This window comes from Mobula hypostoma, chromosome 1 (assembly GCF_963921235.1).
Source record: "Mobula hypostoma chromosome 1, sMobHyp1.1, whole genome shotgun sequence".
In the NCBI taxonomy this organism is placed as follows: Eukaryota; Metazoa; Chordata; class Chondrichthyes; order Myliobatiformes; family Myliobatidae; genus Mobula; species Mobula hypostoma.
Window position 1 is genome coordinate 102,641,132 of NC_086097.1, and position 22,908 is coordinate 102,664,039.

Sequence of the window (22,908 nt, forward strand, 5' to 3'; positions counted from 1 at the left end):
TGGGTGTTTCCAAACAAGAAAACATTGGTTAACTGGGTGATCCATTTCCTGTTGAAGATCCGTTCTGTGGCATTCTAAATGGATGACCCTGAGCTATACAAAAGATTGAGTTATGACTCTAGTAAATCTATCAGGAATACCAAGAGATGATACCAGTTCAAAATCAAATCCTAGACCAACCATAACTTGTAGCAAGGCTATATGAGCTATGAAGCTAAATTAAGCAGCATCACTGACAACAATGCATCACTTCCTGTGTCATCACCCTCCCTGACAACTTCCAGTGCCCCTGTACCCAGAGTCATCACATCATTCTTCCAGAGAGTGAACCACCAGCCAGTATCTGACCCTGTTGAAGTCCCAGCCATGTCCTTAGTTCCTGTGCAGATCAGCTGCTGATGATATCTGCAGACACTTTTAACCTCTCCTTGCTTCAGTCTGAAGTTCCCACCTGCTTTAAGAAGACCACTGTCACCCTGCTACCAATGTAATATGCCATTAATGACTACCATTCTGTATCTCCGATGCCCACCATTATGAATTGCTTCAAGAGGTGGTCAAAGCACACTCCAGCCTCCCAAGCAACCTTGACCCACTGCAATTTGCCTACCACTGAAACAGGTACATAGTGAACACCACCTTACTGGCCCTAAATTCATAGAGGATCTAGATAATAAAGCCACTAAAGTCAAACTCTTATCTACAGCTCTACCTTCAGTACAAATTCACCTCCAAACTCCTTGACCTAGGATACGGCACCTCCTTTTGCAGCTAGATCCTTGACTTCCTGACCAACAGTGTACAATCAGTAAGGTTAGACAGCAGCACCTTTGTCATGATTATCCTCAACATTGATGCCCCACAAAGCTGTGTCCTTAGTGCCATTCTTTACTCCCTATGCAATCATCTCTGTTGTGCGAGTTTGCAGTTAACACCACTGTAACGGGCCAAATCTCAAATAAGTGTCTGAGCTCAAGAAGGAGATAGAGCTCAGTGCCATGACAACAACCTTTCCCGCAATATCGACAGAACAAAAGAGCTGGTTGTTGACTTTAGGAACTGGGGTGATACTATTTAGATCAATGGTACAGAGGTCAAGAACTTCAAGTTCTTAGGAGTAAACATCACCAATAGTCTGTCCTGTGTCCAGTCAAGTAGATACGGCGACCAAGAAAGTCTTGGCTTCCTCAGGAGGCTAAAACAGTTCAGCACGCCCCTATTGACCCTCACCAATTTTTATAATATGCAGGCTGGACCATGGTTTGTTTAGGCTCTGCCGGAGACTGCAAGAAATTGCAGGGAGTTGTGGCTGCAGCTCTGTACGTCATACAAACCAGCCTCCTTTCCATTGACTTACTATCGAAGAGGATACTAAAAGCTTTTTCAAGTATATAAAGAGTAAAAGACAGGTGAGAGTAGATATAGGACCGATAGAAAATGATGCTGGAGAAATTGTAATGGGAGATGAGGAGATGGCAGAGGAAGTGAACAAGTATTTTGCATCAGTCTTCACTGCGGAAGACAGCAGTATACCGGACACTCAAGGGTGGCAGGGAAGAGAAGTGGGCACAGTCACAATTACAACAGAGAAAGTACTCAGGAAGCTGAATAGGCTAAAGGTAGATAAATCTCCAGGACCAGATGGAATGCACCCTCGTGTTCTGAAGGAAGTAGCTGTGGAGATTGCGGAGGCATTAGCGATGATCTTTCAAAAGTCGATAGATTCTGGCATGGTTCCGGAGGACTGGAAGATTGCAAATGTCACTCCGCTTTTTAAGAAGGGGGCAAGGAAGCAAAAAGGAAATGATAGACCTGTTAGCTTGACATCGGTGGTTGGGAAGTTGTTGGAGTCGATTGTCAAGGATGAGGTTACAGAGTACCTGGAGGCATATGACAAGATAGGCAGAACTCAGCATGGATTCCTTAAAGGAAAATCCTGCCTGACAAACCTATTACAATTTTTTGAGGAAATTACCAGTAGGCTAGACAAGGGAGATGCAGTGGATGTTGTATATTTGGATTTTCAGAAGGCCTTTGACAAGGTGCCACACATGAGGCTACTTAACAAGATAAGAGCCCATGGAATTACGGGAAAGTTACATACATGGATAGAGTGTTGGCTGATTGGCAGGAAACAGAGAGTGGGAATAAAGGGATCCTATTCTGGTTGGCTGCCGGTTACCAGTGGTGTTCCGCAGGGATCAGTGTTGGGGCTGCTTCTTTTTACATTGTACATCAACCATTTAGATTATGGAATAGATGGCTTTGTGGCTAAGCTTGCTGACGATACAAAGATAGGTGGAGGGGCTGGTAGTGCTGAGGAAACGGAGAGTCTGCAGAGGGATAGATTGGAAGAATGGGCAGAGAAGTGGCAAATGAAGTACAATGTTGGAAAGTGTATGGTTATGCACTTTGGCAGAAAAAATAAACGGGCAGACTATTATTTAAATGGGGAAAGAATTCAAAGTTCTGAGATGCAACGGGACTTGGGAGTCCTTGTACAGGATACCCTTAAAGTTAACCTCCAGGTTGAGTCAGTAGTGAAGAAGGCGAATGCAATGTTGGCATCCATTTCTAGAGGAATAGAGTATAGGAGCAGGGATGTGATGTTGAGGCTCTATAAGGTGCTGGTGAGACCTCACTTGGAGTACTGTGGGCAGTTTTGGTCTCCTTATTTAAGAAAGGATGTGCTGACGTTGGAGAGGGTACAGAGAAGATTCACTAGAATGATTCCGGGAATGAGAGGGTTAACATATGAGGAACGTTTGTCCGCCCTTGGACTGTATTCCTTGGAGTTTAGAAGAATGAGGGGAGACCTCATAGAAACATTTCGAATGTTAGAAGGCATAGACAGAGTGGATGTGGCAAAGTTGTTTCCCATGATGGGGGAGTCTAGTACGAGAGGGCATGACTTAAGGATTGAAGGGCACCCTTTCAGAACAGAAATGCGAAGAAATTTTTTTAGTCAGAGGGTGGTGAATCTATGGAATTTGTTGCCACGGGCAGCAGTGGAGGCCAAGTCATTGGGTGTATTTAAGGCAGAGATTGATAGGTATCTGAGTAGCCAGGGCATCAAAGGTTATGGTGAGAAGGCGGGGGAGTGGGACTAAATAGGAGAAAATGGATCAGCTCATGATAAAATGGTGGAGCAGACTCGATGGGCCGAATGGCCTACTTCTGCTCCTTTGTCTTATGGTCTTATGGACTTTTGTGTACACTTCTTGCTGCCTTTATAATGCAGTTAACGTAATCAAAGACCCATCCCATCTCGGGGATTCTCTCGGCTCTCCCCACCTCCCCCCACTCACCCACTATTGGGCAGAAGATGATAAAAGCCTGAAATCATGTATCACTAGGCTCAAGGGCAGCTTCTCTTCTGCTGTTATAAGACTATTGAACAGGCCCCTTGTATCGAGATGGACCATTGATCTCAATTTCCCTCAGAACACTATTTTCTTTGCTACCTATTAATTTCCTTGATATCCAGAAACCTGTTAGTTTTCAATTTTAATTTTAAACAAATCTGTGAATGACTCGGCCTTCGCAGTTACCGCAATAGAAAATCCCAAATCCCACCCACTGGAAGAAGTTGTTATTCTTCATCTCAGTCCTAAATGGTTTTCCCCTAGTCTGAGGCACAGCCTCTTAGCTTCAGATTACCCGGCCAGAGAACACGCTTCATTGCATCCACCTAGTTGACAGTTTTGTATGTTTCAATCAGATCATTATGGATAGGAAATAAATGGTGGCTACCAAAATGGAATTTGTATCTTGGTAGAGTAGCCACAGTGGTGGGTCTGGAGTTGCATACAAACCAGACAAAATAAGCATTGGTGAAGCAGAATTGTTTTGTACAATTTTACTGATGCTAGATTTTGATACTAGCTGCAAATAGTTTTGTGAATTTTAAACTCCCCACCAGCTATTGTAAGATTCAAACTTCTGTCTTAGGAGCCTAAATTGAGGAATAGTTTTTAATCCCTCAACTATCAGGCTCTTGACCATAGAGGATAACTTCACTCAGCTTCACTTGCCTATCATTAAAATGTTACCACAATCAGTGGACTCACTCCAAAGGGCTCTTCATCTCAGGTCTCGATAGCTATTGCTTATTTTTTATTATTAATTCTTTCTTCTTGATGTCTTTTGCACACAGGTCGAATGCCCAAGTTAGTGTGTTTTTAATTGACTTTGTTATGGTTATTATTATTCTATAGATTGTTGAGTATGCCCGCAAGAAAATGATAAATATGTACATTGATAATTAAATTTACTTTGAACTTAGTTTAATTACTGAAGCACCTTACATCAGGAGCATGTTGAGTATTATGTAGTACTTGGGCAAATTAACATCTGCATTGAAACTGACATGATCTAATAGGGTGCAAAGCTGCTTTGTTCACAACTATTCGTCTACAGTTTCTTAAACATTGCTTTGTGTTTTAGGTTTGCATGTGCACCTAAGCAAGAGTGGAGCAATTAACAAGCTCGAGGAGCTTGTACCACCAGTAAGTAAACAGCAATATCCATCATCTATAATTCTGTCTTTTTTTTGATATTTCTGTCATTTTACTGTGGTATTTATGATAGACACTTGAGAAATTCAAAAATGTTTTGTAACTTCCGAATTTAGAGCACTGGCAGGGTTTGTCGTTTAAATGCAAACAAAAATACCTTCCCTACCTGATAATGAGAAAGGTTATTATGTAACATGGTAACACCCTACCCCTAATATATTTACTATCTCTTAGCAATTTTTGAGTTATGAACTTGGATTTACTAAAATGTCAGAATAAATTGTATGAATGTAAACTTGTACAGCATTGATATTTATGTTAGCACTAGTGGGATAGTTGGTAGAATGTGTAACCCTATACCTAATGTTCCTCACCATGAAGATTGCCCTCCCCTCCAACCCCTTATCCTAATATTCCTTATCCTGGCTTGGAGTCCCAGCCCACTCTATCCCTACCACTAATACTCATCCAAATGTCCTTGACACTGGACCTGACCCAGAAAGAACCCCCTCCCTTCTTGGTTGACAAACCCTTGCATATACAAAGTTGAACAGATACCCACTCATTCTCTCCCCCCCCCCACCCAGAGAGTGCACACACTCGCTGTCTCTCTACCTTTCTGCTTGTTTTTCTGTCCCTCTGCCTCTCCGCCTATCCTTCCCTAAGCAGGAAACTCTGATAAAGGCAGCTGAAGTTGGACCAGGCTGATGAAAGTGTGGCCCAGATCAAAGTGGCAGAGGCCAGTTGGATGGAAACTTCAGTAAAGAAAACAAAAAATACAAGAGATAATTAAACCCACTGCCCAAAATCTGACACCTTAACTCACTTAGTGGAAGTTGTATCTTGAAGCATGTTCTTGGTGATGATGACGATATAATGTACCAATTCTTGCAGTCGGAATTTCATGTAGAAAAACTGATGGATTACCCATTGCGTTGCTTAGTGCTGATGTCTCAAGTCACGGCTGAAATGTGGAGAAGAAATGGATTTTCCTTAGTAAATCAGGTATTGTCATGTTACTTATTACTTGTGTGACAAACAATTACTGAGCATGTCAGATGGTAGATTCTACTTATAAGAAAAGAAAACAAGTAAGGACATTGTAAGGGATTGTGTGGTAGTGTAGTGGTTAGCACGCTATACAGTACCAGCAACCAGTGTTCAATTCCCACCACTATCAGTAAGGAATTTGTACATTCTCCCGGTGACTGCCAGACGCTCTAGTTTCCTCCCACAGTGTAGAGATGTACCAGTTGATAGGTTAATTGGTCATTGTAAATTGTGCTGTGATTAGGCTAGGATTAAATCAGGGATTGCTGGGTTGAGCACGGCTCGAAAGACCAATCCATGCTGTACCTCAATCAATAAACTTGGCCATGTGTGGATGTATCATCATTACATATTATTAATTATTCCACTACACTCTGTTTCAAATCTTGAGAGTATTTGTGAGGAATTTTCAGATGGAGTCAAATGGCTTGACTATCAGGAATAAGTGAGGCAGAGGTCACTTTGAAAGTGTGAAAACATTGAAATCTGAGAATGAAGAGATTGAAGCCGTCTATGGTATTAAATTACAAAATGCAAATCAGATTCTTTTCAATTTTTATTTGGCCAGGTAAATTTCAGCAAATAATTGCTGTAAATCTTGTCCAGTTGCTTATGCTATTTTATAATTGAAATATACTTCAATCCTTGAAATAACTGGTAACAAAAAGGATTCAACTTTTATATCTTTGAGTCTGTCAGAGCTTCAGGAATTAATTCAAATTTTCATTTGCAAGACGTCACCAGTAGGAAGTATGGTGTTCGATGAGATTCATTTATGTAAACTGTAAATGAATATAACAAAACTTTAAAGTAAAATAGGGGTTTACTAAACCTATACTACAGTGCAAAATTAATGTAGTAAAAATTATATCACTCGAAAGAGCTATAGTAATTTTCATCAGTTGGTTAAGTTATGATTATATTAAATTGCTGTTCCAATGTGTGTACTGATGTTCCTTTCCCTTCAAGGTGTATCACTACCGTAATGTAAAGTGGAGGGAAGAGATGTTTGACAAAGACATAATTATGTTACAGGTACAGTGGCCACTTGCAAGCTATACATATGAATATTCCTATTTATTCAATAAAGAAATTTACTGGTAGTTAGTCAAAAGAACCATGTTGTTGTGGTAATAGACCCCAGTTGATGTGCAAGATTGAGTATAAATATACGTGGGTGCAAGGTGCTAAAGAAAATCAGGAATTAAAGAAGACAGTAGATGTGACAGGATTGATTCAGGAGCTGGAGGGAGCCAAGATACTTGAGGGGTTAAGGGCAGAATCTATGAGAAAAAGCAATAAAACTGTAGATGCTGAAATATGATTTAAAAAAAAAGATCATGCTGGAAGTACTCAGTAGAATCAGGAACTCAGTAGAATGGGGAGAGAAGTGGAGTTTGAGCTGGTGATCTTTTACCAGACTAGGAAAGTGAGAAACAAATGTGTTTTAATTTGCAAAAGGAAGTTATGAATAGAGAATGGAGGCAAAATGTATTTGATAGAGTGAAGAGGAAGAAAATCTGACGTAACAAATGCTGTTGATGTCAGGTGAATGTTAATGATTACTGATCTGACTGGAGGTGAATGAGGGCAGAGGAAAAGAGTGGAAAGAAATAAACATGCTGGAATTCTGAGATACAAAACACCACTTTTCTTCGAATTCTAGAATAGAAGAGAATGCTGGAAATATTCAGCAGGACAGTTTGTATCTGTGTTGAATGATCTTCCTTATCAGTATCACATATTGACCTTGCATTACAAATAAGAGAAAATCTGCAGATGCTGGAAATCCAAGCAGCACACACAAAATGCTGGAGGGAGTCAGCAGGCCAGGCAGCATCTATGGAAAAGAGTACAGTCAATGTTTGACAATACTGCCCCTATACCACCTCCCTCACAACCATTCAAGGCCCCAACTAGTCCTTCTAGGTGAGGCAACACTTCACCTGTGAATCTTTTGGGGTCAACTACTGTATCTGGTGCTCCTGATGTGGTTTCCTATATAGTGGTGAGACCCAACATAGGTTGGGAGACTGGCTCACCAAGCACCTATGAAACATCCACTAGAAAAAGCAGGATTTCGAAGTGGCCAGCAATTTTTAATTCTACTTCCCATTCCCATTTTGATACATCAATCCATAGCCCCCTCTACCGTCGCGATGAGGCCACACTCAGATTGGAGGAGCAATACCTTATATTCCGTCTGGGTAGCCTCCAACCTAATGGCATGAACATTGATTTCTTGAACTTCTGGTCATGCCCCCTCATTTCCTTCGCTATTCCCTATTCCCATTTCTCTCCCTCACCTTATCTCCTTACCTGCACATCACCTCCCTCTGAAGCTCCTCCCTCTTCTTTCTTCTATGATCTTCCCCCTTCTCCAGCTCAGTATCTCTTCCACCAATCAACTTCCCAACTCTTATTTCACCCCTCACCCCTACTTCGGTTTCACCTATCACCTTGTTGTTCCTCCTCTCCCCCCTACCTCCCCCACAACCTTCTAAGTATGACTCATCTTTTTCTCTTCGGTCCTAATGAAGATTTTCAGCCTGAAACGTCAGCTACACTCTTTTCCTTAGATGCTGCCTGGTCTGCTGAGTTCCTCCAGCATTTTGTGTGTGTGGCTTGTCTTTACATTAGCTGGCAACTTGTAAAACAGGAAAGATTGGTTGTTTATTATTGAATATGTAATCCTTGAGGTTAAACAGAAGATCAGATACTAATCATGAGTTTCCATTGGGCTTTGTTGGAGCAGTGTAGAAAGCTAGAGATGCAGGTCAGGGTGGAATGAAGAATTAACTTGACAGGCAACTGGAAGTGCTGCATCACCCTTGCAAACTGAATAAAGATAGTCTGCATTCGGTTTCTCCAGTTATTTGCATCAGAGATGTGCATTAAATTGAAAGAAGTGCCTATGTAAATTGCTGCTTTGCCAGAAATAATTGTTTGTGTCCTTTGATGGTTGGCAAGGCCAGAGTGTAAGTGCAGATGTAGTATCCCTATGTTCGCATGGAAAGGTAATGGTTAGGGTTCAGAAACAATTAAAGTACTGTTTCACTGCTAGGCCACCAAATTTTCACCACCGGCTGCTAGGAAGGGTATATAGATCAGAGAAATTACTAAGAGGTCTACTAACTATAGAGTAGTGGTAATGTGGAACTTGGACCTACCTAGTATAGATTGGAATACTATGGTTAATTATGCATCTTTCCTCTAAGTTGTGTTCAAAATCTACATTATAAAACTGCAAGTACAGTAGGTTACAAATTGGGATTGAGTTGGATTAATTTAAAAGCACATGTTTTCTTCATTGATTGGTGTTGCTGAGCTGATTAGCAGTTTTGCAAAGGGCTATTCATCACATGGATTTGCTGCTGTGAAATAGAATCTGATATAGCCTGAAGGTTTCCTTTTGAATTGTTGCGATTTCTGTTACTGCCTAAATTAAACCAGGAATTGTTCATCCGATTTCTTAAGAAATTGTATAGCTGGATGAATACAGACAATGTAAATACTGGGTGTTGACTGCTGCAAGCCACTTTCGCTCTGCTTATCAACTGTGGTATCAATGATATCTGTTTTTATATTACAGATTGCTGCCTCTATTATGGATCCAAATCGGTTCCTAATATTTGTACTCAATAGATATGAGTTATTTGAAGTTTTTTCTAAGCCTGCATTTGCTCGAAATAAGGTAAGGTCTAAGTATCTGCAGATTGAATATAGCTTTGAATATGCCAAACAAATTAGGAGCAGGAGTAGGCAACTTGGACTCTCAATCCTGCTCCATTGTTTAATAAGATCATGACTAATCTAAATGAGCTTATCTCTGCATTCCTACTGATGCCTGGTACCTCTTAACAGAAATGTATCAAACTCTGCCTTAAAAATGAAAACTCTACTTCCACTGCTCTGACAAAGAAAGTTTGGAGGTTTCATGGCTCTTTGAGAGAATTATTTCACCAGATCTGTTTTAAGTAGTCAATCTTTGATTGGAAATAGTGACCCCTAGTTGTAGATTCTCCATTAAATAAAGCATCTCTTGCACATCACTTTGTCAAGACTCATCATGGTCATGTATGTTTCAATCAAATGAACTCCAATAGACAAAAGCTTAGCCAGTTCAGCCTTGTAAGACAGCCCTGTCGTTCCAGGTGTTGTCCAGTAAACTATCTCTGAACTTCCATTTCCGTATGATATAATGTGATGCTCACCAATGTCTATATACCTGGACAAACCAGCGAACACTGTGAGGGTCATGTTTTTTGACTTCTCCACCATCCACTCTGCTCTGCTGGAGGAGAAGCTGACAGCGATGCAGGTGGATGCTTTCCTGGTGTCATGGATTCTTGATTACCTGACTGGCAGACCACAGTACGTGTGCTTACAACACTGTGTGTCCGACAGAGTGATCAGTAGCACTGGGGACTCTCTTGGCTCTCTTGACTCTGCCATAGTTGGATGCATCAGCAAGGGAGATGAGGCTGAGTACAGGGCTATGGTAGGAAACTTTGTCACATGGTGTGAGCAGAATTATCTGCAGCTTAGTGTGAAAAAGACTAAAGAGCTGGTGGTAGACCTGAGGAGGGCTAAGGCACTGATGACCCCTGTTTCCATCCGGGGGTCAATGTGGACATGGTGGAGGATTACAAATACCTGGGGATACAAATTGACAATAAACTAGACTGGTCAAAGAACACTGAGGCTATCTACAAGAAGGATCAGAGGCGTCTCTATTTCCTGAGGAGACTGAGGTCCTTTAACATCTGTCGGATGATGCTGAGGATGTTCTACGAGTCTGTGGTGGCCAGTGCTATCATGTTTGCTGTTGTGTGCTGGGGCAGCAGGCCTGAGGATGGCAGACACCAACAGAATCAACAAACTCATTCGTAAGGCCACTGATGTTGTGGAGATGGAACTGAACTTTCTGACGGTGGTGTCTGAAAAGAAGATGCTGTCCAAGTTGCATGCCATCTTGGACAATGTCTCCCATCCACTACATAATGTACTGGTTGGGCACAGGAGTACATTCAGCCAGAGACTCATTCCACCCAGGTGCAACACAGAGCGTCATAGGAAGTCATTCCTGCCTGTGGCCATCAAACTTTACAACTCCTCCCTTGGAGGGTCAGACACCCTGAGCCAATAGGCTGGTTTATTTCCTGAACTTATTTCCTGGCATAATTTACATATTACTATTTAATTATTTATGGTTTTATTACTATTTAATTACTTATGGTGCAACTGTAATGAAAACCAATTTCCCCCGGGATCAATAAAGTATGACTATGACTATACACAAATATAATCGACATTTGTATTCAATTCCATTAACAATTAACATTCTGTTAGCTTTCCTTATCAGTTCCAGTATTTATGTTAGGCATCGTCTTCAATTCACATTTAGCTTGGTCAACTAGATTGTTCTACCTGTCAGTTCTCCAATCTTTCAGCACAAATGCTCTTGTTTTATTTTTCATGTCAACATGGGCAATGTCATGAATTTCTTCATAGTTCTCCTTTTATGCAATCTTTTCCAACTAGTTTAACTGTCTGTATAACTTTGCAGCTTCCCTGTACCATCTTCACAATTTGTAGGACAGTAAGTGATGTTCAACCATACTAACCAAGTATATCATTATTCATCACGTCCAGTGATTTTTTTGAACTTGACCTTGTTCTGTTTTGAAACCCATTTGTAAGCCAGGTGCTTCCCAGCAATATGTTGTGAACACAAGGAAGTCAGGTTTATTGCTGAATATATTCCACTTCTGTAGGTGAAAAAGACATGAACCTGGCTTTCTTAAAGCTCCCTTCTTCCCTTATTTTAATCATTCATGAGATATCAGTGTTAACATCAAACTCAGCATTTATTGCTCATCAATTGTTGTCCAGTCTGTAGTGGCAGTGTTATTCCTCAGTGCTGTTAGGTAGGAGTTCCCAGAAATTTGACCCACCAACAATAAAAGTGAAACTAATGAATCACCTGCATTTCTCTAGCCTTAGAATTAAGATATAGGAGCAGAAGTAGGCCATTGGGCCCTTTGAGTCTACTCTGCCATTCAATCATGGGCTGATCCAATTCTTCCAGTCATCCCCACTCCCCTGCCTTCACCCCATACCCTTTGATGCTCTGGCTAATCAAGAACCTATCTATCTCTGCCTTAAATGCACCCAATGACTTGGCCTCCACAGCTGCTCATGGCAACAAATTCCGCAGGTTTGCCACCTTCTGACTAAAGTAATTTCTTTGCATCTCTGTTCTAAATGGACGTCCGTCAATCCTGAAGCCATACCTTTTTGTCCTAGAATCCCCTACCATGGGAAATAACTTGGCCATATCTAGCCTTTTAACATTCGGAATGTTTCTATGAGATCCCCTCCCTTATTCTCCTGAACTCCAGGGAATACAACCTAAGAGCTGGCAGACATTCCTCATACGGTAACCCTTTCATTCCTGGAATTATTCTTGTGAATCTTCTCTGAACCCTCTCCAATGTCAGTATATCCTTTCTAAAATAAGGAGCCCAAAACTGCACACAATACTCCAACTGTGGTTTCATGATTGCCTTATAGAGCCTCAATTTCACATCCCTGCTCTTATATTCTATACTTCTAGAAATGAATGCCAACATTGCATTCATCTTCTTCACAACCAATTCAACCTGGAGGTTAACCTTTAGGGTATCTTGCACAAGGACTCCCAAGTCCCTTTGCATCTTTGCATTTTGGATTCTCTCCCCATCTAAATAATAGTCTGCTCATTTATTTCTTCCACCAAAGTGCATGACCATACACTTTCCAACTTTGTATTTCATTTGCCGCTTCTTTGCCCATTCCCTTAAACTATCTAAGTCTCTCTGCAGGCTCACTGTTTCCTCAACACTACCTGCTCCTCCACCTATCTTTCTATCATGGGTAAATTTAGCCACAAATCCTTTAATACCGTAGTCCAAATCATTGATATAATTGTAAAAAGCAGCAGTCCCATCACCGACCCCTGTGGAACTCCACTGGTAACCAGTAGCCAGCCTGAATAGGATCCCTTTATTCCCACTCTCTGTTTTCTGCTGACCAGTCAGTGTCCTGACGAAGGGTCTCAGCCTGAAACGTTGGCTGTACCTCTTCCTAGAGATGCTGCCTGACCTGCTGCATTCACCAGCAACTTTGATGTGAGTGCTCCAATTAATCCAGTTTTGAACTCCAGTGGTAATCTTGCCCTTTTGACCATCAGATGTCAAAAAGTAGTAGAATTCACACTACAGTTTGAGAAGGAGAAGCTAAAGTCGAATGTGTCAGTACTAAATGGAGTAAAGGAAATTACTGAGGCATGAGAGAAAAGCTGTCCAATGTTGATTGGAAGGGGACGTGAGCAGGGATGACAACAGCACAGCAATGGCTGGAGTTTCTCGAGCAATTTGGAAGGCACGGGCAAAATACTTCCAAAAGATGAAGGAGAATTCTAAAGGGGAATGAGACTAAGAAGGGAAGACTTATGTTTTCATAAAAGCAAAAGAGAGGGTATATAATGTCTCAAAAATTAGTTGGAAAGTAAAGGATTGGGAAACTTATGAAACCAACAGAAGACAACTAAAAAGCCAAAAGAGAGAAAAGATGAGGGTAAGCTGGCCAATAATATAAAAGAGGATACAAGAAGTTTTTCAGATATATGAAGAGTGACCAGTAAGTGTTGACGGCTGGAAAATTACACTGGAGATGTAATAATGGGAGACAGAGAAATTGTGAATGAACGCAAGTATTTTGCATCAGTCTTCACTGTGGAAGACACCAGCAGAATGCTGGAAATGTGAGAGTGACGGGCAGAAGTGAGTGTTTTTGCTATTACTAAGGAGAAGTGCTTCGGAAACTGAAAAATATGAGGGTAGATCAGACACCTGTATCTGATGGAACTACAACCCAGGCTTCTGAAAGAGTAAGCTGAAGATTTTTTGGAGGCATGATTAATGATCTTTAAAGACTCTGGATAGTTCCAGAGGACTGAAAAATTGCAACTGTCTCTACTCTTTAAGAAGGGCAGAAGGCAGAACAGAAATTATGGGAAAGTTAGCTGATTGGAAAGATGTGGAGTCTATTATTAAGGTTGCAGTTTTGGGGTACTTGTAACAAGCAAGATAGACAAAGGAGAGAGTGGAAGTTTATTTGGATTTTCAGAAGGCCTTTGATCAAACATAGAAACGTAGAAAACCTACAGCATAACACAGGCCCTTTGGCCCACAAAGCTATGCCAGGCATGTCCTTACCTCAGAAGTTACCTAGGGTTACCCATAGCCCTCAATTTTTCTGAACTCCATGTACCAGTCCAGGAGTCTCTTAAATGACTCTATCATGTCTGCCTCCAACACTATTGCTGGAGCCTATTCCACGCACTCACCACTCTCTGCATTTAAAAAAAAAACTTACCCCTGACATCTCCTCTGCACCTACTTCCAAGCACCTTAAAACTGTGCCCTCTCATGTTAGCCATTTCAGCCCTGGGGGAGAAAGCCTCTGACTATCCACACAATCAATGCCTCTCATCATCTTATACACCTAAGATAAGATGCTGCACATGAGGTTGCTTAACAGGGAAGATACTAGTGTGAATAGAAGATCCATGGGTACTAGAATGGCAGTGATCATAATAGTCGGTGTTGGGACCACTTCTTTTTAGGATCCTTTTCCGGTTGACTGCCAGTGTCTGGTGGTGTTCTGCGGGAGTCAGTGTTGGGACTACTTCTTTTTATGCTGTATATAAATGATTTAGATGATGGAATAGATGGCTTTGTTGCCAAGTTTGCAGATGATACAAAGATTGGTGGAGGGGCAGGTAGTGTTGAGGAAACAGGCTGAGAAGGACTTTGAAGATTAGGAGAATGGGCAAGAAAGTGGCCAGTGAAATATAATGCTGGAAAAATGCATGGTCGTGCACTTTGGTAGTATAAAATAAAGATGCAGACTATATTCTAAATGGGAAGAAAATCCAAACATTTGAGATGCAAAGGGACTTGGAACTCGTGGTGCAGAACACCCTAAAATTTAACTTGCAGGTAGAGTTGGTGGTGAGGAAGACAAATGCAATGTTAGTATTCATTTCGAGAGGCCTAGAATACAAGAGCAAGGATGTGATGCTGAGGCTTTATAAGGCACTGATGAGGCCTTTCCTTGAGTACTGTGAACAGTTTTGGGCTCCTCATCTCAGAAGAGATGTGTTAGCATTGGAGAGGGCTCAGAGGAGATTCACAAGTGTGGTTCTGGGAATGAAAGGATTATCATATGAGGAATGTTTGATGGGTCTGTACTTGCTGGAATTTAGAAGGATGAGGGAAAATCTCATTGAAACCTTTTGAACATTGCAAAGTCTAGACAGAGTAGATGTGGAAAGAATGTTTACCATGGTGGGGGAGTCTAGGGCAAGAGCGCACAGCCTCGGGATAGAGGGGTGCCCATTTTAAACAAAATGTGGAGAAATTTCTTTAGCCAGAGGGTGGCTAATTTGTGAAATTTGTTACCAGAGGCAGCTATGGAGGCCAGGTTGTTGTTTGTATTTAAGGCAGAGATTGATAGGTTCTTGATTGGATACAGGGAGAAGGCTAGGGAGAAGGCTGTGGAGTGGGGCTAAGAAAAGGAAAAAAGATCAACCATGATTGATTGGTGGTGCAGACTTGATGGGCCATATGGCCCAATTTCTACTCCTATGTCTTGTGGTCTAAGATTGGCTGCCTGGCAGGAGGCAAAAAACAGGAATAAAGTATACCTCTTCTGGTTGACTGTCAGTTACTAGTTGTGTTCCACAGGGGTGAGTGTTCAGACTGCTTCTTTTCACGTTATGTGTCAAATGATTTGGGTGAAGGAATTGATGACTTTTTAGCCAAGTTTGCGGACAATACAAAGATAGGTGGAGGGGCAGGTAATGTTGAGGAAGCAGAGTGTCTGCAGAAGGACTTAAACAGATTGGGAGAATGGGCAAAAAAATGCCAGAAGGAATGTAGTGTAGGGAAGCGCATGGTCGTACACTTTAGTAGAAGGAATAAAGTGTGGATTATTTTCTAAGTGGGGAGAAAATCAGAGGTGCAAAGGGACTTAGGAGTCCTTCTGCAAGACTCCCTGAAGGTTAGCTTGCAGTTGAGTCGGTGGCAAGGAAGTTAGTGTTCATTTTGAGAGAACTGGAATACAAAAGAAAGGATGTAATGCTGAGGCTTTTTAAGATATTGGTCAGACTGTACTTGGAGTATTGTGAGCAGTTTTGGGCCCCTTGTATAAGAAAAGATGTGCTGGCATTGGAGAAGTAGAGGAGGTTCACAAGAATAATTCTGGGAATGAAAGATTAACATGAGCATTTGATGGCTCTGAGCCTGTACTTGTTGGAGTTTAGAAGAATGAAGAATATTGAATATTGAAATGCCTCGTTAGAGTGGATATGGCAAGGATATTTCTTATAGTGGGGGAGTCTAGCACCAGAGTGCACAGACTCAGATAGACATCCATTTAGAACCAAGATGAGGGAAAATTTATTTAAGCAGAGGGCAGTGAATCTGTGGAAGTCATTGCCACAGACAACTTTGAGGGCCAAATTATTTGGGATACGTAATGCAGAGGTTTGGTATTTAATGCAGTTTCTTGATAAATTGGGATGTCAAAGGTTACGGGGAGAAGGCAGAATGGGGTTGAGAGGGATAATAAGTCAGTCCTGTTGGAATGGCATGGCAGACTCAATGGGCCAAGTGGCCTAATTCTGCTCCTATGTATGGTCTTAGTTAGATTCTTTTGTTGGAGGTGGTTGTTACCTGGTATTAGTATGGCCGTGGATGTCACTTGCTGTTATCGCCCCCAGCATGAATGTGTTGCACCATGCTACATTAGAAAGCATGAATGGAGTTGAATATTGCAATCATCAGAGAACATTTCACTCCAGAACTGCTGAGGATGATTGGACCTTTAAGGCATTGCCCTGGGAACTTTTCCACTGGCATTCTGGGGCTGGGATGATTCACCTCCTGCAACTACAACTGTCTTCCTTTGTGCACAGTATCAAGTAGAGTAGATAAAGAAGAAACAGGTAGCTGTAACTTGCAGTTCTGTCAGTATCTGATTGACTCAGCGACATGCTCAGCTTAATGGAAGAAGTTGGTTTAAATGTAAAGTTGTTTTACTTTTGTATTTAATCTCAATTTTTGCATGAGAGTCATTTAATATATTAAAACAATGAAACAGCTTAACTTAAAATTGTCCAATCTGTTAATGAGTTTTTAATTGCCTTTTATATATTGCAGGATGTAATCCAGCAGACTAATATTTTAATAGACGAATTACTCCACCTCATTATTATGGTTGTTGGTAAGACTTCATTTTATTAATTAAAGGCTGAATGTAATGTACAAATGAGTCCAATTAGAGTTCCAGCTGAATCCAATTCAGTGAAAAACCAGATGATACACAAAGCATTTGTCGCGTAAATTCAAACTAATAGATGATGGCTCATGCTAATGCTTCAGATTAACAACTTGTTTAAATATATCTGATAGGAAAAACAATAGCAGACTATAAACCAGCATTAGAGTATAAGAAATTGAGCAGGACTTAGTATAGTCAACAGCCCTCTTATGCTGATGGTGTAGAACATTAAATAGAGTATACTAAATGGTCCCTCTCTTGAGCCTAGATCTGATCAGTGACATCAACGCCACTTTCAATAACCTGCTTTCAATAACCTTTACTTACATTAAAAATTGCTAGCATTGGATATATAAGCTTGTTCACCACCATACTCTAAGCTACATATTTCCAGATTGTCCATCCTCAGAAAGTGGTCATTCTAACTCATCAGTTTAAATGAATAAACCTAATTATGCCATTCTGTTCTTGCATCCATCATGAGTGAAAGATCCTCTCCGGTCTTGACTGTTAGTGCCCTCAAGAATCTTAAAGTTTCGTTAAGAAGCTGTTAATTCTTCTAACACAAATACAGTCCCACCCCCTCAATTAATTTAATTAACCTTGGCACTGCTTCAGACGTTCCGGAGTTTGGAGTTCAATTCCGGTGCAATTCTATAACGAGTCCTTGCCTTTGAATGCGTGGGTTTTCCCTGGGTGCTCTGGTTTCCTCCCATAGTCCAAAGGCTTAGCGATTAATTAGTCATGGTAAATTGTCCCATGATTAAGTTGGGGTTTCTCAGGGGGTTGTTGGGGCAGCGAAGGGCCTACTCCGTGCTGTATTGCTAAATTTACAAAGAACAAACTCCTGTGTTCGAATCCAGCCGGCTCCCTTGCACGCTTTCCATCTGTGCTGGGTTGAGTGTTGAGCTAGCAACTTGGCCTCGTAAGAATAAGAAAGCCTGCTTTAAAAACAACGCCATCATGACAGCGTCCCGATGACTCCACTCGGAGTTGAGGGCTTTCTTCTTCTTCTAAATAAATAAAAATCTGTTGTGAATTGTCTGTATTGCAGTTATTTCATCCTCAGTTAAAGGCACGAAAATTTAATTCTAGGGTTAGTCTTACCAATGCTATGTAGGCCTGCAGGACTACCCTATTTTGTTTTTGTTAGAAACCTTTGAGTCAATATTTCTTTTGGCTTGTTTGTGGGTAACTAGGGAATAATGTTCTGATTTTGTTTCCTGAGTGAAGATGCTGAGATCCCTGTGTTCATCAGCATTCTACAATTTCTCTAAACAGGCTTCTGATCTTATATTCTTTCAAGACTCACATTTCCCCAGATTATATTCAATCTGCAAGATTTTTTTAGCCTCTTATTTAATCAATCAGCATACACTTGAGAGGCAGATGACTCTTGGCCTGAAAACTATTTGGTGTAGGCTCTAATGTGTTAGATGCAGAATTTATGTAACATTTTAATTGCAGTCCAAGTTTTCTATCCTGAGTCATAAACAATGAAAATGGGCCCTTTGTCCCAACTGGTCCATACTAACCAAGATCAACATCTAAGCTGGTCTCATTTGCCCTTATCCATCTGATCCTTTCCTGAATACCTTTTAAATGTTGTTACTGTACCTGCCTCAACCACTTTCTCTGGCAGCTCATTCATGTACTAACCACTCTCTGGGTGAAAAAGTTGCTCTTCAGATTTCTATTAAAGCCTTTTTTTCTCCTTAAACCTTTGCACTTTAGTTCTTGCAACTCATGCTGGAGGAATTCAGCTGGCCAGGCAGCATCTATGGAAAAAAGTGCAGTTGATGTTTTGGACTGAGACACTTCATCAGGTCTGGAGGAAAAAGTTGAGGAGTCAGTGTAAGAAGGTGGAGTGATGGGAGGAAAAACACAAGGTGATAGGTGGAACAGGGAGGCTGGGGGGAGGGGTGAAGTAAAGAGCTGGGAAGTTGATTGGTGAAGGAGATACAGGACTGGAGAAAGGGGAATCTGATACGAGAGGACAGAAGGCCATAGAAGAAAGAAAAGAGGGAGGAGCACCAGAGGGAGGTAATGGGCAGGTCAAGGAGATAAGGTGAGAGAGGGAAAGGGGAATGGTGAAGGGTTGGGGGAGGGGGAATGACTGGAAATTTGAGAACTCAATGTTCACGCCATGAGTTTGCAGGCTACCCAGATGGAATATAAGGTGTTGCTCCTCCAACTCGGGTGTGGCCTCATCGCAACAATGGAGGAGACCATGGACGAATGGACAAGGAAGTCACGTAGGAAGCGATTCTGTGGAAAGCAGAAAGTGGACGGGAGGGAAAAATGTGCTTGGTGGTGGGATCCCGTTGGAGGTGGCAGAAGTTATGGAGAATTATGTGCTGGACATGGAAGCTGGTGGGGTGGTCGGTGAGAGCAAGAGGAGCCCTATCTCTGGTGGGGTGCGGGAGGATGGGCTAAGGCAGATGTGTGCAAAATGGAAGAGATGCAGTTGAGGGCAGTATTGTTTGTGATTGGAATGGTTGGATTTCCAGCATCTGCAGATTTTTCCTTGTTTTCAATTGGAAGTCTGCCATTTCTAACAGGGTCCCCTCACCAAGCACATCTTTCCTCCACCCCCCCCCCATTTTCTGCTTTCTGCAGGGATCGCGGTCTATGCGACTTCCTTGTCCATTCATCCCTCCCAGCTGCTGTCCTTCCTGCACAACCTTGCAAGCAAAACACATGCTATACCTGCCCCTACAGCTCCTCCTTCACTACGATTCAGGGCCCCAAGTGTTCCTTCCTGGTGAGGTGTTACTTCACCTGTGAGTCTAGCATCACTTATTGTATCTGGTGCTCCCAGTATGGCCTCCTGTATATTGCCAAGTGCCTACACTCTATCTGCCAGAAAAAGCGAGATCTCCCAGTGGCCATCCATTTTAATTCCACTTCCCATTCCCATTCCGACCTGTCCATCCATGGCCACCACTACTGTCGCGATGAGGCCGCACTCAGGTTGGAGGAGCAATGCCTTATATTTATCTAGGTAGCCTCTAACCTGATGGCATAAACATCAATTTCTTGAACTTCCGGTAATGCTGTCCCCGCGCCCCCCCCCCCCCACCTTCACCATTGCCTACTAATATTTCTCTCTCTCACCTTACCTGCCCATCTCCTCCCTCTGGTGCTCCTCCCTCTTTTCTTCCATGGTCTTCTGTCCTCTCCTATCAGATTCCCCCTTCAGCCTTGTATTTCCTTCACCAATCAACTTCCCAACTCTTTATTTCACCCCTCACCCCTCACCCCCACTCCTGTTTCACCTATCACCTTGTGGTTCTTCCTCTTCTGCCCCACCCTTCTTACTCTGACTCCTCATCTTTTCTCCCCCAGTTCTGATGAAAGGTCTTGGCCCGAAACATCGGGTGTACTCTTTTTCATGATGCTGCCTGGCCAACGTTTTGTGTGTCTTGCTTGGATTTCCAGCATCTGCAGATTTTCTTTTGTTTGTGATGACTCTAGTTCTTGATTCCACATCCCTGGGAAATTATTTGGAGGTGAGTGAGCGAAGCTCAAGGTTTGAAACGGGAGTGGGGCTTTTCGGAACTTTTGACAGACTTGAGGTATTGCGAACAGTTACTTGTTTGGAGGTGAGGGAGGTGAGCACAAGCTCTGAGCTCTTGGAACTTTTTGGTGGGCTTGAAATATTGTAGTTTATTAGGGATTTGGCAAAGTTCTATAAAAAGAAGTTGGGTTTAAGCGAAGTGATCATTGTGTGAGTGGCCAGTGTCAGAGTGGAGCCCCCAGGGCTTTGGCAAGAAGGGGTGGAGGCAAAGGTAAGTTTCTGGTAAGCTTCCTTTCTTTGCCTAGCTAAAGAAGTGAGAGACCTTCTGTCTGCTTGATAACTAAATATGCGTGAACTCATTACTCAGGGAACTGGAGCTGAAGTTGGATGACCTTCAGCTCATATGTCCAAATAAGGAGGTGATAAATAAGAGCTACAGTGAGCTAGTCACCTCTAACTTGCAGGAGGCAGGTAGCTGGGTGACTGTAAGGAGAGGGAGAGGGAAAGGGAATAGGCAGATGGTGCAGAGTACCCTTATGGCTGTTCCCTTCAATAACAGATATACCACTTTGGGTACTGTTTGGTGGGGGTGGGTGGTTAACCTACCGAGGAAAGCCGCAGTGACCAGGTAACTGGAACTGAGCCTGGTTCAGAAGGGAACGGGGGAGAAGAGGAGTGTAGTGGTGATGGGACATTTAGTCGTTCGGGGAGCAGACAGGAAGTTCTGTAGACCTGAATGAGACTCTCGGATGGTATGTTGCCTCCCAGATGCTAGGGTCAGGGATGATTGGGTCCACAGCATTCTAAAGGGAGAGGGTAAGCAGCCAGAGGTTGTGATATAAAGACATGGACAGGAAATGGAATAAGGATCTGAAAAGAGAATATTGGGAGCTAGGTAGGAAGCTGAAAAGCAGAACTCAATGGTAGTAATCTCAGGATTGCGGCCTGTGCCATGTGCCAGTGAAGGTTAGAACAAGATGATTTGGTAGATGAATATGTGACTGAGGAATTTGTGCAGGGGCATGGTTTTGGATTTGTGGATCATTGGGATCTCTTCTGGGGAAGTATGACGTGTATAAAGGATGGGTTACTCCTGAACTCGAGGGGGAGTAATACAGTTGACCTTCACTAATCCGACTACCTGTAATCCGGTTCCTTCGATAATCCAGCACTGATTATGCTTAATGTGATCCTTCTGTAATTTGGCCTTTTCACTAATCCAGCACTCCTCAGGTCTCAGTGGTGCCAGATTAGTGAAGGTCAACCTGTATCTTTGTGGGCAGGTTTGCCAGAGCTGTTGGGAAAGATTTAAACTAGTTTGGCAGGGGGGATGGGAATCAGTGACAGGGCAGAGGATGGGGCATTTGGTGTACAGCTACTTGTAGTTGTAGCTTGTGAGTAATGGCAGGCAGTTAATGGAGTAAAATTCCAGTCAGTGGTAAGGGTTGAAATTTTGTCTATTTTTGTGCAAGAAGTATCAGGAACAAGTGTGATCAACTTGCAGCATAGTTCAGTGCATGGGTCTGTGGCCATTACAGAGACTTGCCTGTCACAAGGGCAGAAATGGCTGCTGGATGTTCTGGGTTTTAGTTGTTGCAAAAGGGACAGGGAAGGAAATAAGAGGTGGGAGAATGGCACAGCTAATCAGGGATGGTAACACAGCTGCACAAAGGGAGGACATCCTGGAGGTAATGAAGGGGTTTTCTATTGAATCATTGTGGATGGAAGTCAGAAACAGGAAGGAAGCATTCACTCTATTGGGAGTATTCTGTAAACCCGCCCCCCCCCCCCCCATAACAGAAGGGACACTAAAGGACAGATTGGTAAGTACAATTTGGAAGGGTGCAAAAATATCAGGGTGGTTCTCATGAGTGGCCTGAACTTCCCTGATATTAATTGGCACCTCTTTCGTGCAAACGATTTAGATGGGGTAGAATTTGTTAGCTGTGTGCAGGAAGGATTCCGGACACGGTATGTAGACAAGCTGACTAGAAGAAAGATCAAATTGGATCTGGTTCTAGGCAACGAACCTGATCAGGTATCAGATCTCTCTCAGAGACACTAACTACAACTCCCTGACCTTTACTATAGTGTTGGACAGGAATAGGAGCAGACAGTATGGGAACATATTTAATTAAGGGAGAGGAAATTATGGTGTGATTAGGCAGGAACTTGAGAGCATAAATTGCAAACGGATGTACTAGGAAATCAACACCAAAAATGTGGAAGTTGTTCAAGGAGCACGTATGGGGTTTGAGATAGCTTTGTTCCCTTCAGGCAGGGAAAATATGGTAGGGTGAAGGAACCATGGTTGACAAGAGATATGGGACATCTTGTCAGGAAGAAGGAGAAAGCTTACTTAAGATTTAGTAAGCAAGGATCAGACAGGACTCAAGAGAGCTACAATGTCATCAGGAACGAGCTTAAAAA

General features: G+C 42.3%; 1 protein-coding gene across 2 annotated transcripts in view; it reads left to right on the forward strand.

Moving 5' to 3' along the window:
• ubr1 (ubiquitin protein ligase E3 component n-recognin 1) overlaps positions 1-22,908 on the forward strand; it is a 294,835-nt gene that overhangs the window by 133,251 nt on the left and 138,676 nt on the right. For both annotated transcript variants that reach the window (XM_063054144.1, XM_063054153.1), the window contains 5 exons: positions 4,447-4,508; positions 5,412-5,522; positions 6,537-6,602; positions 9,160-9,261; positions 16,838-16,901. In XM_063054144.1, coding sequence (XP_062910214.1) covers positions 4,447-4,508; positions 5,412-5,522; positions 6,537-6,602; positions 9,160-9,261; positions 16,838-16,901 — 405 coding nt within the window. The remainder of the gene's footprint in view (positions 1-4,446; positions 4,509-5,411; positions 5,523-6,536; positions 6,603-9,159; positions 9,262-16,837; positions 16,902-22,908) is intronic.